This window comes from Melanotaenia boesemani, chromosome 22 (assembly GCF_017639745.1).
Source record: "Melanotaenia boesemani isolate fMelBoe1 chromosome 22, fMelBoe1.pri, whole genome shotgun sequence".
NCBI lineage: Eukaryota > Metazoa > Chordata > Actinopteri > Atheriniformes > Melanotaeniidae > Melanotaenia > Melanotaenia boesemani.
The window spans coordinates 21,709,326-21,731,356 of NC_055703.1; the positions used below are offsets into that span (position 1 = coordinate 21,709,326).

The 22,031-nt window shown below is 37.4% G+C and overlaps 1 protein-coding gene across 6 annotated transcripts in view; it reads left to right on the top strand.

The window, feature by feature from the left end:
* LOC121633332 (DNA (cytosine-5)-methyltransferase 3A-like) overlaps positions 1 to 22,031 on the top strand; it is a 57,574-nt gene that overhangs the window by 30,748 nt on the left and 4,795 nt on the right. For 5 of the 6 annotated variants that reach the window (XM_041975230.1, XM_041975229.1, XM_041975228.1 and 2 more), the window contains 16 exons: positions 11,647 to 11,850; positions 13,339 to 13,497; positions 13,785 to 13,892; positions 14,387 to 14,534; positions 15,030 to 15,173; positions 15,271 to 15,315; positions 15,549 to 15,628; positions 16,342 to 16,454; positions 18,102 to 18,285; positions 18,796 to 18,880; positions 18,968 to 19,113; positions 19,208 to 19,298; positions 19,388 to 19,536; positions 20,367 to 20,452; positions 20,543 to 20,612; positions 21,049 to 21,167. In XM_041975230.1, the coding sequence (XP_041831164.1) occupies positions 11,647 to 11,850; positions 13,339 to 13,497; positions 13,785 to 13,892; positions 14,387 to 14,534; positions 15,030 to 15,173; positions 15,271 to 15,315; positions 15,549 to 15,628; positions 16,342 to 16,454; positions 18,102 to 18,285; positions 18,796 to 18,880; positions 18,968 to 19,113; positions 19,208 to 19,298; positions 19,388 to 19,536; positions 20,367 to 20,452; positions 20,543 to 20,612; positions 21,049 to 21,167 (1,931 nt within the window). The remainder of the gene's footprint in view (positions 1 to 11,646; positions 11,851 to 13,338; positions 13,498 to 13,784; positions 13,893 to 14,386; positions 14,535 to 15,029; positions 15,174 to 15,270; positions 15,316 to 15,548; positions 15,629 to 16,341; positions 16,455 to 18,101; positions 18,286 to 18,795; positions 18,881 to 18,967; positions 19,114 to 19,207; positions 19,299 to 19,387; positions 19,537 to 20,366; positions 20,453 to 20,542; positions 20,613 to 21,048; positions 21,168 to 22,031) is intronic. The other variant, XM_041975231.1, reaches the window with a different exon arrangement.

Here is a 22,031-nt window from a genome sequence, read left to right on the forward strand (position 1 = left end):
AGGGTCCCATCACAGCATTTCAATCAGGTTGAAGTCTGGACTTTGAGCTAAGCTTGAACAGCTAAGCTTGAACAGATGTCATTACATTTGACTCTTGAATACTTCAGTATAAAGAGGAGTTCAGGGTCCAATCCGTGACTGCATGTGTTCAGGTGCTGTGGCTGTAAAACAACTCCAAATCATCACAAATCCAATACCATGCTTGTGACAGTTGGATTGAGATGTTTGTGCTTATGTGCTGTTTTTCCAAAGTGTGGTGCTGTGACCAAACATCTCCACTGTGCTCTTCTATGTCGAAAGAACATTGTTGCAGAAGTTTTGTGTTTGTTCAGATGCAAGTTTGCAAACCTAAGCTGCACTGCCATGTTTTTTTTTTGAGAGAAGAGGGGGGTTTTTTGCAACCCTTACAAGCAAGCCATATTTGTTCAGTCTTTTTCTAATTGTCTTGCAATGAACTTTTAATATACTAACTCAGATCTGTAGAGTCTGAAATGTAACTTAGGTTTTTTTTTTTTGCAGTTTCTCTGAACATTGCGCTGACTTTGAGACAAACCTGCTTGGCCATCCAGTCTTGAGAAGACTGACAGCTGTCCGGAACGTTTTCCACTTGTGAATAACCTTTCTCTCTGTTGAACAATAGACTTTAAATAGTTTAGAAATGGTCTTATAATCCTTCCTGGATTGATGGACAACAACAATAGCTGTTATAAAATTATTGCTGATGTCTTTATTATATATATATATATATATATATATATATATAAGGGCACTTGACACACACTCAGATGTGAAAGTGTGAGAGAGGAACAGATGCTGATAGATTGATGGCTCAGACAGAAACCACAAATGGCTGCTGTTTCCTCTGTCTCTTGTTTGAACTTGTTCTGCAGCACTCAGTGCTTGATGGACACAATCACAAAATCTGTAAGGCATATGACACAAGATCATAAAAACTCCAAAACAACTTCTAAATGAGTCAAAAAGATGTAACTATCAACAGATTTGTGTAGGTTTAATTTAAGAGGATGTTTAAAACAAACATAAAAATTCAACACTTATTTGAGGCATATGCAATTACTTAAGACTCAGTTTAGTTGGCCAGACTGATACCAGCTGGTCTTCAGATTTGGAAACTGTTGCATGTACATATGACAGATGGCAGAAGGTAGAGCATATGTGACTTCCTGTCAACACTTTGTTCTCACTTACTGACTCATTACCAACTCTCAAGCTTTTGCATGTGCTTGTGAAAGAAATTGAGACAAAAAACATAACGTCAACTCCTAGTTTCAACTTATTTTAACACCAGATAGAATAAAGCAAGAACAGAACAAGGATATACTGTTTCTTATGCACTCATAAGAATTTTATACCTGCAATAATTATCTAATACATGTAAAGATAAAATATATTATTTTATATGTGCTTGTTGTAACCTTTAATGCAAATTTGAGAAGGATTCATTAGCTATAGCTAGTATGATATAGCACAGTGAAAGAAAAAATATTTCCCTCTGAAACACTGAGCAGAGGACAAACAAGCATAAAGTAGCTTCAAATAGATAAAAAAAAATTAAGTGTGATATTTGAGTACATGAACAGATTATTGAAAGTAAGAATGTAATTAAAGTAAAAGACAAAATAAGGAGCTTAACTAAGTTGTAAAGCAAAGAAAGACTTAGATGTAGAAAAAGAGTGAAAGAAGAGAGAAATAAAGAGAATGTTTGTGTTCTACAGAAAAAGAGAAAATGAGGAAATCTGTGATGGAGACAGAGGTTAACCAACTCCAGATTTCTGTTTCTATGTGTGTGTGTGTGTGTGTGTGTGTGAAAAATTGCTCTGTCAATCAGCTGAACTGCAGCCAGCTGTTAAAACCTCTATAAATATCACATCTTGCTGCTCTGTTAAGGAACTTTGGTAACTGAAGTAATTTCAGTATTTGCATTAAAATAGAAAAGACAAAGCATTTTTGGAGCGCTATGCTTTATGCGTATACTGTACTGTAGCCCTCTTTGCTTTCTTTAACATCATTCTGAGGTTATTTAATTAGCATCTGAGACTGCATTTCAATCACAGAAACCTTTTCCAGGAACAGAAGTCTAAATCTTAGGGGGTCCTTTCCTCGGTCTCCTCATTTTTCAACCACAGGAACTTTGGGCTAAAAAGAGTTTAAGGGGGGATTTTACCCACCTAAAACAGCCCTGTTAGAGAGGTTGTACTTTTAAATTACCCTGAATGTTCTGAGTTGGCCTTGTAGCATCAAACATTTCTCCCAGTGTATTATTTCTGCCTTTCTGTTTCAGTCTCTTAGGTTTTATATTCACTTGAAATCGTCATGTCTGCTAACATTAAGCTATACCACCGTAATAGCTGTCATTGTTTGTAAAAACAATTCTATCATCGTAAATCCCCAGAATGAGTGAGAAATAGCTCAGATGTGACAAGAGTGTAGCGAAATCAGGTTCATAAACCAGTAAGCTTTGAAAAACACTATTTCCACCAACACGATGGATTTGTTGCAATTTGGTATCGTAAACACTGATGTCTGTTGTGTTTGCACAGCCAACCATACCCTTACCCAGTAGGTGGGTTATAAGCCAGATAACGATAGATTTGTCCGTTATAGCTTAATGTCATAGCAGTGCAAAGTCTTCCTTGAATTAAAATGAAGAAGAACGTGACACACAAAGGACAAAAATGGTGGACATCCAGCAGTTTATGTTCTTTCTTCTTGGCATGTGGCTTTGAACACCAAAAAAATCCAGTGTATTTAAACATATGGTGTTCCTGCTTTGTTCTTATTGCTGAGCTGCATGGGAAGTGATGGATTGTAGCTGTGCCAAGCTCCCCCTTTTACGGTCCGATTGGTAAGATTGACACCACAATGGAAGGCTTCCAAAAAAATAGGATGGCTCAGATCAGATATTTTGGCACTTTTCTCAGTAATTGCCTGTGAAAACACAAAAAATGTGTTCTGTCCTGTAACAAGCCAGACCCTCGGTGGAACAAGAAAGGCTATGACATCACACTATTATGTAGCTTACATGTCAGTCTGGCTGATTGATGCCTACCGGGTAAGGGTACTGTTGGCTGGAAACAAAATAGAGAGGGTTTTTCCAGTTAAAGTACATCAAACCGTCCCATCCCGTGCCAAACCACTTTGTGGAAACAAGGCTTTAGATTACCTTAAATATACTTATTGAAGCTTGTAGCATGAAACATTTCTCCCAGCATTCTATATCTGCCTTTCAGTCTCAGCCTTTTCGGCTTTACTCTTCTCTGGAACTTAAAGTACCACAGTACTATCTATCAGAATCTATCATTGTAGGCAAGTCCCATAATGAGTAAGGAGAAAAAGCTCAGATGTGACAAGAAAGCAGTGAAATCCGATTAATAAACCAGTAAGCTCCATTCGTTTAATGAAAGTTGTGTTCTAGGACATAAATATGAACATTTTTTAAGTAAATGGAACTGAAGCCCACTTTGTTGTAAGATTGTGGCCAAGCCTGTTGGGGAGGAGCTGTATTCCTTACCAGGCACGATCTTTCCTATCTAACCTGTGGAAATTCAAAAGTACACTAGACTGAAATCACCTTTTAGCTGATTGGAGAAAATGTCTGTTGAAACATACCTTAAAAATATCACAAGTAGGTGGAAACCACATTAGAGACAAAGGTAGAGGTTATGTTAACCTTGTTAAGCATCAGATTGCTAGAGGCTGCTCTTGATTTATGCTAATGTTGTTTTACTTTTGTTTATTGTATAAATATGGACATCTTAAAGTAACGGGGTCCTAGTCTCAAAGATGAAACCCACTCTCTTGAATAAAAAACTGTAGTTTTTTACATTTCTGTCGTATTTAAGTGAATATAGTTGTTGAATCTCTTTGTGTAGCACCTTGTTTTCAGCTTAGCGAGCTTTTACTCTTTTCATTTAAAGAAGGTGATCAATGTCGATTCATCCATGATGCAAGCTGCCACCTGCTTGCTTTTATGTTACCCCCAACAACTCGGATAACACGTGTTAGAAATATGTGTCTTCCTGCTTGTAATGGAGTTCTTCTGCCTCCTGGAGGCCAAAAAAATGTGTTTGTGCAGCTTTAAGTAGGAGTTTCTACTGGGCTCAGTGTAGCTCAAGAGAGTGGACATTGTCTCATCAAGTCTCAGCTTTTAGTTTACAAACGTCATGTCGGCTTCGATTTACGGTCCCTCCTGTCACGCAAAACTCCTTCATGCCTCGCTGTATCACTGAATCCCACATTCATGTGGTCATTAGTGTGTGTGTGTGTGTGTGTACATCCTACTGACTTGTGAACTCTTAGGATTACCTAACCTTTGACTTTACACACCTCACACTCACACCAACATTAATCCAAATCTGCATGAGTATCAGCACTCTGAAAGCCTCAGGGCCACCAGACTCAACTCACGTAAACATCTGTTAAGTGAAGAAGCCACTAAATCACACACTTCACCGTGGGCCAATCAGCAGAGAGAGCAATGAAGGCTGGAGGGTGAGTGTATTTGAGTAGACTCACAGAAAGCAAAGTGTAGGAGGAAGAGGAGGAGGTGAGACAGTGACAGACGAAGAAAATGACAGAGAGGAAGAGAGCCAGGGAGGAAGGGTTACAATTGCAGAGCTTCCATTGCTGGCCTGTAAGTGGTTCCATCTTTCTTTTCCATATGAGCATGTGTTGCAGAGTATACAAGAGTGTAGAGAAATGCAGCATTAAGTTTAGATGTTGAAACAGGAAGTGATGCAAGCTGGTTTGTTGTTAAGTTTTCTCATTGGAAGTTTGTTTCCAAGCCTTCTGCTTGAAGTAAAATGGTACTTAATTCATTAAGATTGTTCCAAATGGGGGAGAGAAGATGTCATTGCTCATATGTTTGTCTAGAAAGAAAAGAATACGTTTATTATATCAGTTTTCAAACTTTTCTTACTTTTTCATTGGCTAAAAGCATGTGCAAATGTCTCCTGTTAACCCTTCACCTCCCACCTTTACCCTAGCTCTGCTCCTCCTTAAATGGCTTTCACAAATGTGTTAGTCAGTGACATTAAAGCAACCAGGACCACATTTATGGTTGCTTTATGTTTAGGATGAGCCATTCTGAGCAGTGCTGTCATTAGTGGTGTACCTCCCTTTTTAGTTTGGTTTTGACAAAGCTTCTTTTTGGACAGAGAGTAGCAGGAAAATAGGATCAATGCATTATTATTTTTTTTTTTTGCTTTGCTTTAGTAATTTTAAGACCTTTCCTGCAGCCCTCTGCAGAGGTCTGGACCCCAGAATGGAAGATATAGAAGTAAAACTGAAAAATAGCTTTTTTGTATCGTCATTTTAGCTAATAACTGAAAAACAAAAACATCATCAGCTTGTATTTGTTCATTTTTTGTTGATTTTCCAGTTGAAATGGCTAAGCTGGCCAGAAAGACGTTTAATAGGCCACCCAATATTGTAATGATATAACAGTCAACAAATAATTATGCTACAATTACCTCAGACATTTTCTTATTGTCTGTAAACACCCATCAGACACATGATGTTTTTTTCCCTTTCATTATGAGAGACCTCAGGGAAGCTTCGTGGAAAACCCTGACTGCTTTTCTTTAACTTGTCTCACAGCTGCAGTCGATGCGAATGAAAGAGCAATCTGCATATTGACAATGTGAGAGGGTCTTCACTGCTCTTTTAATTGTAGTGTGTGGCTGCTTGTTCAGCAATGTCGGGTTCATCTTGAGGTCAGGGTCAATCACAGTCATAAAGTGGGAGGGGTTTAAGAGATGGCTCATTGGTCAGGTCATTGGGTGAGGGGTCAGAGGTCAAGGGGGCAGCACTAAGAGTGAAAACACTGGCCGAGCCATAGGGTTTTTCAAAGTTCAAAGTTGTAACTCACAATGTTACTACCGTTTTCTGTCCTTGCCTCCTATTATTTGTCCCTCATATTAAAGCAGTAAGAGGATTTGGACGCTTCTATCTTGGTCAGGATGCAACAAAAATCCCAGAGATCATTTTTATTACAACACAACTACAGTATATACCCAGTATCGGAAGCATTTCAATCCACTTCAGAGCTCTTTGTATCAGCTTTTTTAAGATGTGAGATGCCTTTTTGGCAATGGGAACAGGTATACTCACATGTTGCATGTTGTTAATCACAGTTTTCACATTGTCTTCTCTCATTGTTATCATATTTCTTAAATTGATTTGACAAATATCTCTGAGACAAACACTTCAGTTAGAAAGAACATGGTTGTGTTTGGAAACAGATGATTAATTCAAAGCATTTTCTGCTCTGTGGGTCTCACAGCAGAAACCTTGAATAACTCCTAGCAAAGTGGAAATCTTCCTGAAATTCTGCCTATTTGGCCAAAATATTTGTGTTTTATAGGTTTGTAGGGAATTTGAAATCTCACCATTACATTTAATTTATTGCAGTGTGTGTAACTTACTGTAGATGTTAAAGAATACACTCTTAAATGTATGCGTGAATGTAAACCATCGATTTTATTGGCCACTGGCAAAGTTGTAAAGTCCTAAAGGTTAATTGGAAGGATGATATGAGCAAATCTCATAATATGCCATTGTTCGAATGGTTGCACAAATAAACAAATATAACTGACTTTAATGATCCCTTGGTAGTATGCCTTTAACAAACAAATGGAGTCAAATATGAAGCAACAACTATTTTAAAAGTAAAGCTAACCCAGTAATTCTTTAAATGCTTAAAAATGTAAAAGTTATGTTTTATTTGATGCATTTATTTAAGCAGATCTTTGCCTGACTACAGCATAGCAAAAGCTGCACACACATCCTTGTCTGTGTTTTCTAAAACTGTTGTTTGATTATTAGAAGGAACTCACAGAAGCTCAAGCAGATGATTGCATGTTCATTTGTCACCTGTGACTCAACCTCATTCCTGAAAGGAAAAACAAAAAAACAAGTAGGGTGGTGGTGAAGTGTTCAACCAGCTAATGTTGCTAGGCAACAAACACCGTTTCATCCACTAAGCAGGACACTAAGCAACGGAAGTCAGATTACTCATCTTCTAATAAGATTATCAATATGATAATCAGTTTGCCAATTTCTTTCACAACAAGAACAACAAGTTTTTGGTGTTATGAAATAAAAATCAAAAGATTGCTGATTTAGATAATTGTTCTTGATAAATGAATGAGAATGACAAGAAAACATACGATTGAAGTAATGGGTTGTGATTTCTAATTTGTTCAGTTTTATCCCTGCAAATGTCATACAGAATTAAAAAAATGCTGAAACACTTGATGCTTAAAAACTATTCATACAGTTGCTAATATAATCTATAAAAACAGCTAAATAAATCACTTATTTCAGCAGAATAACAAGTAATTTAGCCACTTAAAAAGTAAAATAAAACCTATGGAGGCTTGACAAAGCAAGTTCATCTATGTTTCTGTTAAATGTACATAAACAAAACATATACTTAAAACTTTGCAGGCATTTTGCTGTCAGCAGCTCTGTTCAGCTGCAGCTTCTTCAAATGCAAACACCAACTTATTTAACATAACATCATTAACATGCAGATGTTTAGCAGGTAAAAGATGTATGTGTCTTTTATTCGGTTCACAATTTTAGTGTAGCCTATTAACATACCGTTTTTACAGCTAAATAGCTACCACATGTGGTTAATTTGTATGGTATTTAGTTATAAATAAAAATGGTGGATAAATTAACACCTAATGATGAATATAATGAGTTGTCTTGAAAAGACACTTCAAAAATACGTTTACAGAGAGAAAACCTGAAACTTTAAGAGAATACAAAAAAAGTCTGTAAAAAGTTGCAGATCATTGAATCAGTGTATCAATCAAGAGCTGCTTTTGTCAAGTTGTTCTCTGCACGAAATAACCCATGTGCTTATTTTCAGGTTCAGTTTTATAGGGATTTCATACACATACAATAACTATTACACCTACGGAAAAACAAAAACAACTTCAGACTGATCCATTATGCTTTATCAATAAAAATATAAACCCTTGAAACATGTTTTCACCAGAGAAATGACAAGAATACTCAGCAATGTAAATATTTGCATTATGCAAGTATGTAAAAAATGTCAAACTGCAGTGCGAAGTGTGAATGTATACAGAGCAGTGCAGTTAATTAATAATCACAAAATACCATCAGGGAGGCACGTGATTGGGCCCAACTCTGGCAGCGACTTTGAACATTCAGCTAGAGTCATGAAAGTTATCCTTATCCACACAAAGAACATGAGGTCCTGCAACAGATGGTAAGACACCCACATAGTTCTGTCAGATCTGAATGATTCAGATCAAATACACTGAAGAACTGTAACATAAAAAGTTCCTTTAAAACTGTTTCTGCTTTGAAAGCCAACTGTGTCGCACCAAATATTGATTTGATCTTTAGTGTCTTAAACTTTGGCACGAATAAAAACAATTTTGCAGCAAGGAGGAAAAATAAAAAAATAAGAAAACAGTATTTAGAAAACAGTGAAAACACATGGAAATTCCCTTAAAAGTATGTGCGATCCATGTAACAGGCTGATTAGGATTTTATGAGGTCAGAGGTCAACAGAAGCGAGGAGGAGTGACCTTCTCACCTCGGAGTCAAACTGAGCGAGCCTTGTCACGACCCAAAGCCCACTTTTACGGTTTCTTCCAGCTGAATTTACGCCATTAGGCCTCCCCCCGCTTTGTCTGTTTTGCTTTACTTTTCCTTCTTTCTAGAAAAGTACCGTTGTGTTTTTTCTCCCCTCTAGCCTGTTTCACACATTCACAGTTAAGTTACAACTTCCAGCTCAGCTGGAATAAAATCCAAATGGTTCTCATCTGTTGCCTTTTAAGGTCACTGATATGCTCCAGTGGAGTTTCGGGATCTTTCATCTCGGCTTCTGTGGGATTTTTGCAGCATAGAAACCAGTGAGGTCATGATTACCCAAATTTCCCTGAGGGCTCTCCGAAGGGATTAATAAAGTATTTCTAATAAAGTATTTCTATTCTATTATTTTTTATACTGTTTGATTTTTGTGTATGTGAAAAATAAAGCCTCACTCAACTGGTAGACATTTGGTGTTATTTCATGATTTGAGTGAACAAGTTAAAACACTGTTTATTGTTTTAATAAATGTTTAATAATAGCAGTAAATTAAAGGAGTCGGTTTTTGCATAGTTTATGAAAGTCTTTCAAAACAGATTTACTGTATTTTTGAGCATTTAACTGTAACCCAACTAAGAGCTTCAATTAAAAAAGAGTCAAAGTCAAAAAATTGCAACAATCACCAGGCCAAAGAACTTTAACTCAGAGAACTCAGGTTCACTGTATGTTTCTGTTTTGTTAAGGAAATGCCAAATGCTGCCATTGTTTCTGCTAAACAAATCTACCCTTGGGTATCAATAAAGAAACCTTGAACTTAAACCTGTTAACACTCTCCTCTCCAAGATGGCAGACGTGAATCTGCCGTCAGCCATCAGCTGCCTCCACCATTGGCACCAATAAAACTACTTTACAGTATATAAGTAGATCATAGTGAAAGTTGTAGAATACGGTTGCCAACCTGTGATGCCACAGTAAGAAACTGGATGAGTCATTTTATCGTAAACTGTTGCATATTCAACATTTTTCTCATTTATAATAACGTTAAAAACTCTGGCACCTAAAGGGTTAAGTCACACTGCGTTATTGTAGAAAGTCTTGATTTCCACAAGACCCATTGTTACCCTGTGTTCCAATTACCTTGCAAGTCTGATTTCTGAGGTGGGAATCCACCTTGTGGTGTGTTTCACCTGCTTATTCCTGCTTGGAAATTCCAACTTCGGGGCTCTACTGAAATGCACCAGTAGATTGCTGAATAAACAGGCATGATCAGCTGCAGGGAATGAGGATGTAGATTGTGATTTAACATTATTGTTTTAACAGGAAAGCAGATGTACACTGGTGCATTTGCAATATTTGTTGCATTGTGTCCATTACTTTTATATGAAACATGCTAACATGTGCCTGCTGGCTACTAAAAAGTTTGATAGGTTTACACACAAAATAGTCTATTTCTAAATGATTGGGTCTGTTCTGAAGCTTCCCATAGCTTTAACTTCAGGAACAGTATGAATGCAGGACTTTTCCTTTGATTGTGTTTCTGTAAGATTGCATATTAAAGCTATTGCTGTATAATGAAGAAGAGAAACTGACTTCCACTTGAGAAAATCTGACCTTTCATATCTTCTCCTTTCCTGTCTCCCATCAGAATGCTCTGTACTTTCTTTCTTTCGGTACTGTATTCTCCAGATATATAAGATAATCCTATTTACTCGCCGGTTCTTCGTCTTCCTTCCCTGAGTTGAACTCGTTGAACTGCCTCCCCACCGCTCCCGTTCTCCACACTCACTTCCTGTTTAGAAGAACTATAAAACGATTGTTCCTACTAAGGCCTTGATCCAGAGCAGCCACCAGATCAGCTGGAAAACATCACTGATGAGATCTTTCATTAATCAGAGTATTTGCGAGTGGGCAATAGGAGTAAAACAAAAAGATATATAAAGTTATGATAAATGAGGGCGCATACATGATGACACAACAAATTAAATGTGACCAAAGACGGCAGTATGTAGGGCAGAATGTAGCTATGATAGATGACAGGACATATTCTCATTTAACCTAATGTAAGACTGATAATATTGATGCTGGAGTCGTCTTCTTTTCAGATAAAACATTTCATTTCCATTGTTTGATTTTGTGTCCTTTCTGTGAGAAGAATCAGTTTCTCTTTGTTCATACTACCAAAAAGCAAAGTCACTAGTTTGTATCTCGCTGCTCTTATTGGAAATTCCCTAATTGTGCAAAGATTTCCCTCGCAGCAGTTACATGTGACACACTAGTGGTGTGGTACAGCTGGCCTGCGATTTAATACACACTATTTATTGATTGAATCGAAGTGTGGAGCCTTATTAAATTATTTAATTAAATGAAGTAAATTATTAAAACTAAACCAGCATACTCTGATAATACATATTCACAAGCAGAAGAAAAATGTGTTATATGATGAAACAGCTCTTCTTTTATATGATTTATTGAGAAAACTTTCTCTTTCATTGTGCATCCTTGCAAAAAAAAAAAAGAAAATACATTGACCTTGTACTATATTTACTGTATGTGAAATAGTAAAGTGTGTGTGTTTGCCATAGGTTATGATTGAAGCCAATTTGAAGTCATTACTGCATGATTTACTTGATGTTGTTTCCATTTTAACTCATATTAAAAGAACTTAATTAGCTTTAACATACTAGAAATGTTCATAAATAGTCCAATAGCAAATATCAAACAAATAAAAAGGCAAATCCTCCAAAGCTGCAGGGTTATAAATAATTTATTTTACCTTTTTTTTTTTTTTTTTTTTTTTAAAAAAAAGAAAGATTAGCATGACTAATCTATTATCTAATCAGCACCAGTGTATGTAGTGTGTGAGTGTGTATGTAGGAGTTTTGCCCACAAGTAAAAATTGTAATCCATAAATCGTGAATTCTGCAGAGTTGCTGTAGAAGTTAGTGAGATAATGTAGTTTGCCTGATCGTCATTGTGCACCAGATGGATCAGCAGTCCTATTGGAGTATTTGCCGGCTTTGCTCATGAGTTGTTGCTCTTATTCCTCCACAGGCTGAGCGACGGGCGTACAGAGAGGCAGAGATAAACATGATGGATGACCTTTCAGAGGCCGACTTTCAAAAAGAGGAGGAGCCAGCAAGCCCAGCTCCTCCCCCTTCACAACAACATACAGACCCTGCCTCTCCAACAGTAGCCGTTACACCAGAGCCGGTTGCTAGGGGAGACCAGGGCACTCCCAGTGAGATTGAATACCAGGTGAGACGTACTATCTGGCATGAACTTTGGGTCAGCTGTATATGATGAATTTCCTTCAGCTTAATGTAAATAATCTAGATTGGCTTTTCCATAATCCAAGAGGTCAGATGAGGTGAAAAAGCTGGAAAATTGTCTTAAATTAGCTTTTTTGTTTTGTTTTGGTTTTTTCCTGCGGGAAAATCTTCTCTCCATGTTTGCTTCTGTATTTAAAACTCAGCTAAACACCGACCCGAGTGGTCACTTTCCCACTTTCCTTGCAGGGAATGAACAAAATAAACACTAAAAGCATCTGATCCTGAAAGGAACATTGTAAACTGTAAGTGCTAGCTCACTTTTGAGGGAAACCTGAATCAATTAATAGTGAGTCTGAGAAGAAACATGAATTTAATGTTATATGTTGATTTGTAAAAGAAAATTATACTAAACATTTTGGCAAAAATAGCCAAAAGAGCAATAAACACGGTTCTAGGTGATGCAAAATCCAGTCTGAAAGGTGGGTTTTAAGTGACTAGTTAATCAGTATTTTGCCTCTAGAGAGTTCCATGTTTGAGTCTGAAGGGGCCAGTCTTTATGTCCGCTGTCTGTAGGGGGAAGATTTCAGGGGGAGATGTAGAGGGTAAAAGGTCAGGCAGGTACCGGAGGGCAGGAGCATGAAGGGGCTTGTAAGCGAGAAAGAAAGTTTTGTGTTCAATGCCGCACTTTACAGAGAGCCGGTGTAGGAGGACAAAAGTAGGAGTTGTGTTTTGCCAGGTTTTTGTGTGGGTGAGAACCCTGGCAGACGTTTTGGATGCACTGCAACCTATCCAGTAATTTTTGGTTCACCATCACTGTGGGCCAGCTGGGAGATGATGAAAGTGTTGATTAGTTAAATGGTATTTAGCATCTCTTTGTGGTATCTTTTTTTTTTTGTCCAAGGTTCTGGTGTCTAAGCAGTTAAGCAGTTTTCCATCATTCTTCAGCAGGCAGGATTATAATAATCCAGCACTTTTTAAGTGTGATGCCTGCTGAAGAAGTGGAATTGGAAAGATATAAAAAAAAATCTACTAAATTAAGAGATCCTGGAAAAACTCTACACCGTGATGTAGTTTTGCAATCAAAATACTTTTTTTAAATACTATTTTTCTTATCAGTATCAATGTACTATACAGAAAAGTGTAAAATGCTGTTTTTAGCAACACATTGTTTTAAAAATGTAGCATGAATTACACGAGTCCTTTAAAATGTCTTGTAAAAAAGAATTAGTTTAATAGTACATTTTTAAAAAAAGACAAAGTATGAAATTAATTACTTGGAATAAATAAGAAAAAACAGCATGTTTCAGATAAATTAGTTCACCTTTACTTAAATACACAGAATTTTTTATAGAATTTTAGTTTCCTTTGTGGCTCCGTAATCGGTGGGAAAATATTTACAACATGAGCAAATGTGGACTCTGTGTTCTGACTTTGCTGGCTGGAGTGTTACCTTGTTCATTATGTGTGCAAACAGGACGGTCGGGGCTTTGTGATCGGGGCGCTGGTGTTTGGAAAGCTGCGAGGTTTCTCTTGGTGGCCTGGACGGATCGTTTCCTGGTGGATGAGCGGCCGGAGTCGAGCAGCAGATGGCACCCGCTGGGTGATGTGGTTTGGTGACGGCAAATTCTCTGTGGTGGGTATCTGAAATTTCCTCCATCAAGTACATGATTTCAAACTTTTTACATCTGATTTTTACTCAGCTTTATTCAGCAGTTAAAAGCTGCACATAACTGCTTGGGTTTGTTCGATATTTCATTCTTAGCAGACATTCACTGAGTTCTTTTACATGGATTTGATAAAAGATAACCTTGACTATTAATGGCACAAAGCTATCTTAGCATTCTGGCACCAAGAGTCACTTAAGGAAGGGTTTTAAAGCCCATTTTTTTCCTTAGATGATTTGTGGTTTTTCTGTTTCAGGTTTGTGTGGAGAAGCTGATGCCGCTGAGCTCTTTTTCATCTGCTTTCCATCAGCCAACATACAACAAGCAATCCATGTACCGTAAAGCCATTTTTGAGGCCCTGCAGGTAAAACCCACCATTTAAACTCCTCAGTGTTCTTCGACATTGGAGAATGAGTGGATTGTTCTGTAATGTGTGGCTTTTTCTGCCTGTCGATACACTCATGAATCTCTCAGGACGAAACAATGGAAAAATCAAAAATATAAATGCAACGTGATCTGCTTATCTAGTTTATTTTGGCTGGTATTTTGCATTTGTGGAGGCATGTTCTCCTCCAGTTCTGCCCACATTTTGTTTGTGGTTTGTGTAAGTCTTGCACTGCAATCTATAATTTGTGGGTTGTATTTTATAGTTAAAAGATGTACTATATTTCCTTCTTGTAGCTATTCTGCATGACCTAAATTTACACATTTATAATAATTGTGTTATATATTTTACTGTCAATGTGAGTCAGATAAAAAACACAGTTGTCTTTGTTATGGACACATTTCCGATCAAAGAGACAGAAAGCTGAGATCATATTTTAAAAGAAAACATCTTTGTTTAATTTTTGTGCTTAGGTGGCCAGCGTGAGGGCGGGGAGGCCAGTTCCTTCCTGTGATGCGAGTGATGATGCAGAGGGGGTGGATCTTCAGACCAGGCAAATGATAGAGTGGGCCATGACAGGTTTCCTCCCAACTGGTCCACAAGCACTGGACCCTCCAGAAGGTAAGAAGTTACTGCTCTCATTCACACAACACCACCTGCATCTTTTAGTCGGTTACCAGCCTGAGAACCAAATTAATCTGAGAGCTCATGTTTCTTGTTTTAAAATCCAAACAGATTTCTCCTGAGCTGTCCAATCACAAACAGAAAGAACTGGTTCTAATTTAGGCTCAGTTTCTAAACCAGCACTGGAATCACTTAGATGGAAAAAAACAACTCCTTTTTAGCTCTGAAAGTTTTTTTAAGGATAAAAGAAAATGAGCTGTATGTAGAATAAAAACATGAGGGATGAAATCTACAGGAAGCGGACCAGTCATTACTAACGTCATGCAAAGTTTTGAGGTGTAAAGAAATTTAAGATTAAATTTTGATGCAGATTTAAGATGATTTAGAAATGTCAAACTCTGGTTGACAGTTAAAAAGCAAAAACATCAGATATTAATATAAAAATTTGGTACTGAATGAAAATCTCGGGCTTTCTGGTTTTTATCCACACAGACGAACAGAATCTATACAAGGAAGTGTACCCAGAGATGTGGGCGGAGCCTGAGGCAGCATACACACCTCCACCTGCAAAGAAACCACGCAAGAACTCAGCAGAGAAAGCAAAGATCCGAGAGGTGATCGATGAAGGGACCAGAGGTACTACAAACACATTTTCAGCAGAACTGGATCATAATGTTTATTGTTATATTTTGCATTCTGAGTAACAAGTTTTCTTATGCTTCGTGTTTCCCAGAGAGACTTATACATGAGATCAAAAAGAAGACCAGGAATATAGAAGGTAAAAACATATGAACTGTTTAAGTATTACTTTCTTTTCCCAAAAGTTTGTTTCTCTAACTCAAGATTCAGACAAAATATTGCTCTCAAAGGATTATATTTATAAGTATCTGTACAAATAAGCTGTAAGGTGTCATTTGGCTAATTGTGGTTGAGTGGCAGATAGTCTATAAATCAAAGAGCCAAACAAACTTATTTTGTGGTTTTAAATTGATAGTGTTTGTCTTTGTTCAGATATCTGCATTTCCTGTGGAAGCCTCAATGTCTCTCTGGAGCATCCTCTCTTTGTAGGAGCAATGTGCCAGGGCTGCAAAGTAAGAACCCTCTCACAGAAATCAGGCTGTATTTCTTTCATCCTAAGTATCATATTAATATTTACTTAGCACCATTTTAAACCACCATTTTCGAGCATCTCGGAGAGCTCTGTGGCTTAAGCCTCAGTTGTATCTTTTGTCTCTTCATGTAATCTCAGACAGTCATGTTTAGATCATAGCTTAATGCAGGACTTTTTGCACCTGAACATAATTTTTCAGAACTTTTTTCTTATGTTTGGGCCTATTGTTATGTTGTGGAATGAATGTGGGGTCAATCAAACGCCTCACTGATGGTCCTGTGAGGAGGACAAGAATCTTAGCAGTATGAAATATCATAGCCTGGTGATGCTGTGATATTTAAAATGATTTAAAATGTTTATAAATGTATAGATCCCTAATTACTAATTTTATTATCATTATTTGTATTCAGTGAGTCCATTTTACCTAAAAAAACAATTATGTTATATACTGATATATATTCATAACATAAAAACATAAAGATTACTTAAACATTTACTTTGAACAACAAATACAGCAGATTTTCCCAAAGTTTGCTAGGTGAAAGCAGCTTTTAAAGCAACATAAACATTGTTAGAAATGTAGATAGATTTCTTTTAGATACATAAAAAGACTGAAGAAATAGTAGAAACGCAATTTTCCAATGAATAATGAAAGAAAAACAAGCAAACAAAAAAACCACTGTTCCTTGGCAGAACTCATTCCTGGAGTGTGCCTACCAGTATGATGACGATGGCTACCAGTCCTACTGCACCATCTGCTGTGGAGGCAGGGAAGTGCTCATGTGTGGCAACAACAACTGCTGCAGGTCAGTATAGCACAGCACCTTATTACACCAGTGTTTCCCAACCTATTTTCCTTGGGGATCCCCCCTTCATGCAAATACTAAAAAGCCATGGACCCCCTGTTCCACCCCTTGCTGAAACTATGCTTTCAAAAGTGAGATTCTCACCATAAATAATGTGTTCTGTCCGAGTCCCGTCCTATGATAAAGCAAAAATTAAATTAACAACATACAATATTTTTTTTGTCTTAAATTTGAACTTGAACCAAAACAGGAACAATGTTTGGACATTAATCACAATAGTTCTGAATGTTAAAAGCCTCAGGACCCCCTGAGCCGTTTGTGGGTCCCGTACCCCAGGTTGGGAAGCACTGTTTTACACTGTTCAGTCTTGGATTGATATGCAGCAGCTTCTTTTGGTGGCTGGGACAAAGTTTTTCATTTCACATCTGCAGATACAATTTACCCAAAAATCTTAAAATCAGATTTATGCTTCTGTTTATTGGCAACAGTCTGCCAGCTTATGTAGAACAGATTTATTTACTTGAATACTGAGCACACAGTTGATTTTGACATCTAAGTCTCCTGACTGCAAACACAGCAAAGATCAAAAGTGGCACCAATCAACCTCTGATGATATGCAACAGGACTTAAAGACTGACCAATGTTAGGGGCTGATTTTGACCTATCATATAGATATAAGTGTGGGCATCATGCAGCAAAATGTGAAGCTTTTCTATTGAACAAGTCACATAACTTGATATAGAAATGTCATGAGATTTTGTCCAGTAGCTAAGTTGTTTATGAAACTCTCAGCACTTTGCAAGACATGCAAGGTACATAATTATACATTGGAAATGAATAATTGGAAAGTTAATGAACAATATCCAGTACATGCACTGCCTGGCTTTAGCTTTGAATGTTCCTGTTTCTTTTAGCCTATCTAATGTCATTAAACTCAAGCCCATGTTTTTGAACAAAGACAGAAAAAAAGAATGAACTAGGCAAGGCAAGGCAGTTTATTTGTATAGCACGTTTCATGTACAGGACAATTCAAAGTGCTTTACATAAAACAAAGACATTACAGATATTTAGAAATAGTAAAAAGCATCAGCACATAATCACAATAAAATAATAAATTAATAATAATAATTAAAAGCAAGATAAGTTAAAAAAGTTAACGTGCCAATTTCATGCATAGGCGCATGAGAAAAGAAATGATTTTAACCTGGATTTAAAAATGTCTACATTTGGTGAAAGTTTAATCTCCACTGGCAGTTTGTTCCAGTTGTTTGCAGCGTAACAGCTTAATGCCGCTTCTCCATGTTTAGTCTGGACACTGGTTTGGACTAGTTGACCAGAGTCTTTGGATCTAAGAGCTCTGCTAGGTTTATATTCTCTGAACATATCACAGATGTATTCTGGGCCTAAACCGTTCTGGGATTTGTAAACAATCAGAAGGGTTTTAAAATCTATTCTGTGACTGACTGGTAGCCAGTGTAAAGATTTCAAAACTGGTGTGATGTGCATCTCCTTTTTTTTTTTTTCTAATAAACCAATTTTGAAAAAAAAAAAAAAAAAAAGAGAAATGACCATAGCTTAAACACATCAGTATGATTTCTCATTTTTCTGAGCTATAGTAAATTTGCTTGAATGTGCTTATGTGTGCAGGTGTTTCTGTGTGGAGTGTGTGGACCTGTTGGTCGGAGCCGGCTCAGCAGCGGCGGCCATCAAAGAAGACCCCTGGAACTGCTACATGTGTGGATCCCGGAACACCTATGGATTGCTACGGCGACGGGACGACTGGCCCTGCAGGCTACAGCACTTCTTCGCCAACAACCACGAGCAGGAATTCGTAAGTTTTCTTCTCTGTTCTCTGTTGATGATAAAGCATTATTAAAATAAAAATCACTATGAGTTTATTACAGTGCAACAAACAGAACCTTTTATATAATTAATTTGAAAGAGAAATGCCTTGTATTTCCATTTAGACTTTTCCATTTTATGCTGACTATAAAAAAACACATATTTTAAGTTTTTTTTAAATGTAATGTTTCTGAAATCCAGCAACTAATAAAATTTCTTAACAGCACATCCCAGTAATTTTAGCCCAGTTTACATAGCACACTACAAGTCAATGATATCTCTTTAAATTGATGTATATGCCACATGTTCTCTCTCATAACCTTGCTGGAAATTAGAGGTGTATTACAGCTCAGTTAAACTGGAAATATAAATTTGCTCCAGGGCTTCTAATTATCCATGAAGGTTAATACACATCAAAACAGAGCAAGTTCACATTTTTATTGCCTCAACACATATTTCAAATCACAGTCATCAGTGTTTCTTCTTCCTTTTCTCACAGGAGCCAGCGAAGTTGTATCCTCCAGTTGCAGCAGAGAAGAGGCAACCAATCAGAGTCCTCTCCCTATTTGACGGCATTGCCACAGGTACAGGTGTAAAGCTGCAGAAATGGATGTAAGTCTGTGGTGATCGATGCAACATTGTTGGAAATATTCATTTTTATGTCTGTTTAGGTCTGCTGGTGTTGAAAGATCTAGGCATCCAGGTTGACAAATATGTTGCATCCGAAGTGTGTGAAGACTCTATCACTGTTGGCATGGTGCGACACCATGGTCGCATCATGTACGTTGGAGACGTACGCAACGTAACTCGCAAACATGTAAGTGACGTGTTCTCATATTTGCTCCATCCGCAACATGAAAGAATAAATAATCTTTGCCTTTTTTTAACTCACATTGTATTTTCACTGTCAGATTGAAGAGTGGGGACCCTTTGACCTGGTGATAGGAGGAAGCCCCTGCAACGACCTCTCAATAGTCAACCCTGCAAGGAAAGGGCTTTATGGTAAGAATAGAGGGACAAATGCCTTGTAAGATTATAAGATTTATCTGTTGGGAATATGCTTTAAATGAATGTTATTTGTCTTCCTGCAGAGGGAACTGGCCGGTTATTTTTTGAGTTTTATCGCCTGCTGCATGAGGCTCGACCAAAACCAGGCGATGAGCGCCCGTTCTTCTGGCTGTTTGAGAATGTGGTTGCTATGGGAGTCAGCGACAAACGGGACATCTCACGCTTTTTAGAGGTAGAAAAACAAAGCTCACAGAGAGAACATTTTTGTCCTTGTGGAAAGTCGTTTCTTCATCCAAAGAGTGTCACAGGCTGTGAAGATTTTGAAGTCACTTGAGTGAAATTTGTGATTTGTAGTATTGTGTTGTCATGACTGCAGAAGGAGGATTCGAATGCTAATCTCAGGAGAAACAAAGGTTTATTGAACAAAAGAGTCTGGTAATGAAGGGCAAAACATCCAGACCAGGGAGTCCTCAGAAAGCCACACAATAAAAAGGGCATCTGAGGACACGAGATGCAGAATTAGACTTTAATTCAAATGAGTAACTCATACAACCATTAACAGAAGTGGGCTCAGTACCACAAGAAGAATAGTTGTCAGACTGGCAAAGAGTTGCTGGAGAAACCAGGCTTTGAAGCTGGAGAGATTGATGAGATGATGGACAGCAGCTGTGCAGCGTTCCTGTTGAACCATCTACACAGCTGCAGATGAGAGAGAGAGCTGGGTGCGAGGCACCAAGGAAGTCAAAACTGTATGAGAGGGAATTGGACAGCAGAGGACACCAAAGAGTCACGGTGGCACTGTCCATGTTTTTTTTTTTTTTTATAGATTAGCAGCTTAGAAGCTACTTTTTTTGTAGATACTTAAAGGTATACAAGCAAAAATGGTCATTTTAAACATGAAAATTTACTTTATATAGAGTTTCTTTTGCTTATTCTAATTAGCTGTATAGATAATTTTGCTTAGCGAACTGTAACCATCATAAATTACTTTTTAGCAAAAGAAAGAGAAAAACTGAGATAAACCTGAAACAAACAGGAGCTAACCCCACTGCTCTTCCTCAGTGTAACCCAGTGATGATTGATGCCAAGGAGGTCTCTGCTGCCCATCGTGCTCGCTATTTCTGGGGCAACCTGCCAGGCATGTCCAGGTGATACATACAAACACATGCAGAGATTATTTCACTCTGCTGATTTGTTAGAAACACAGCTTTAAATCACCGCTGTACTCCACCCTGCAGGCCTCTGACACCGATGACGAATGACAGGTTGGACCTACAAGAGTGCCTCGAGCATGGCCGCACAGCCAAGGTATTCACCTGTTTGTGTGTGCATGCGTGAATGTCTGAATCTTAAGATAATTAAGATAATTGAATTTCCCTTTGGGATTAATAAAGTATTTTTCATTCATTCATTCATTCATATGTTTATATGATGTCTGTTTTCTTTCTTTTTTAGAGGTTTTTACTTTTTACTTAGATTATTGTTTAATATTTGCACACAGCCTGTAAGATACTGTATGTATTTAGCTTATTATTCAAAAAATGTTGCTATCTTTTACTATTTTTTGCCACATTTTCCAGCTGTATTTTTCACTCAAACAACTAAAACTGTCTTAGTACTTTAAAAGGTAAATATGTGCTATAGGAAGCTACTATATCAAGGGGCAATAGCTGTAGGATTAAAAAAAGGATGTTTGTGTTTGTTTGTATCTGTTTGTGTGTTTGGCTCTGGATGATAATTCCAGTTTGAGAAGTTGCGTACGATAACGACACGCTCCAACTCTGTGAAGCAGGGGAAAGACGAGCATTTCCCCGTCTACATGGACAACAAGGAGGACATTCTCTGGTGTACCGAGATGGAAAGGTACAGAGATGTTTGTGTGTTTGTTCTGTTTGCTTGGCTTTATTTGTGCCACCTTTACAATCTCCCAGATAAAATATTTCTGGATTATTTTGAAATTTGAAAATAATTTCTTTGCATATATTGGATATTGGAAACAATCTTTTATTAGAAAGAAATATAAACAAATTATTCAAATAACTGACGCAAGACCTTAAAGATACATCTGGACCTTCAGCTGATTCATCTAATGCAGAAATGGTCTCCATGGACTGACAAAAAGCCGTCATTAGGGAAGTGAAACAGGGGGAAAGGCTGAGGTATCCCAAATAATACAAGAACTGGACTAAAAATCAGAGACAACAGGTCTAATGGAGTGATGAATCCTCTCCAGTGCCTGGACCTTTACATTATCGAAGCAGTGTGGGGACAACTATTCCTGAAGACTGCTTAAAGAAGTCTGCCTAAGGGGGTTCAGACCAATACCAAACATTTACTTTCAAGCTTGTTGGAACTGAACAATGATTTTTTTATTTCCATTTATACTTGCATATATTTCAATAACTTTCTGCACATATTTCCAGTTTTCCTGTATGAGGTTAAGACTTTTGCACAATTCCATACATCATTGGTCAAACTCATGATTATTGTTTTCAATAACTCTTCATTTATCCTCCAAATTGACATAAATAGTAATACAGTCTGACAACAGTCCTGATATGTGGATTCAGTTTGGAGATCGAAGCCCCGAAATATTTTAGTTCCGCAACAATGAGAGACAAAAAATCTAATCAAATCAAATCAATGAAAAATCAACAAATCAAAAAAATCATTTTCAGTTTAACCACCTTGAACAATTAATCTATTAATAAAATATTTTCCAGTTAA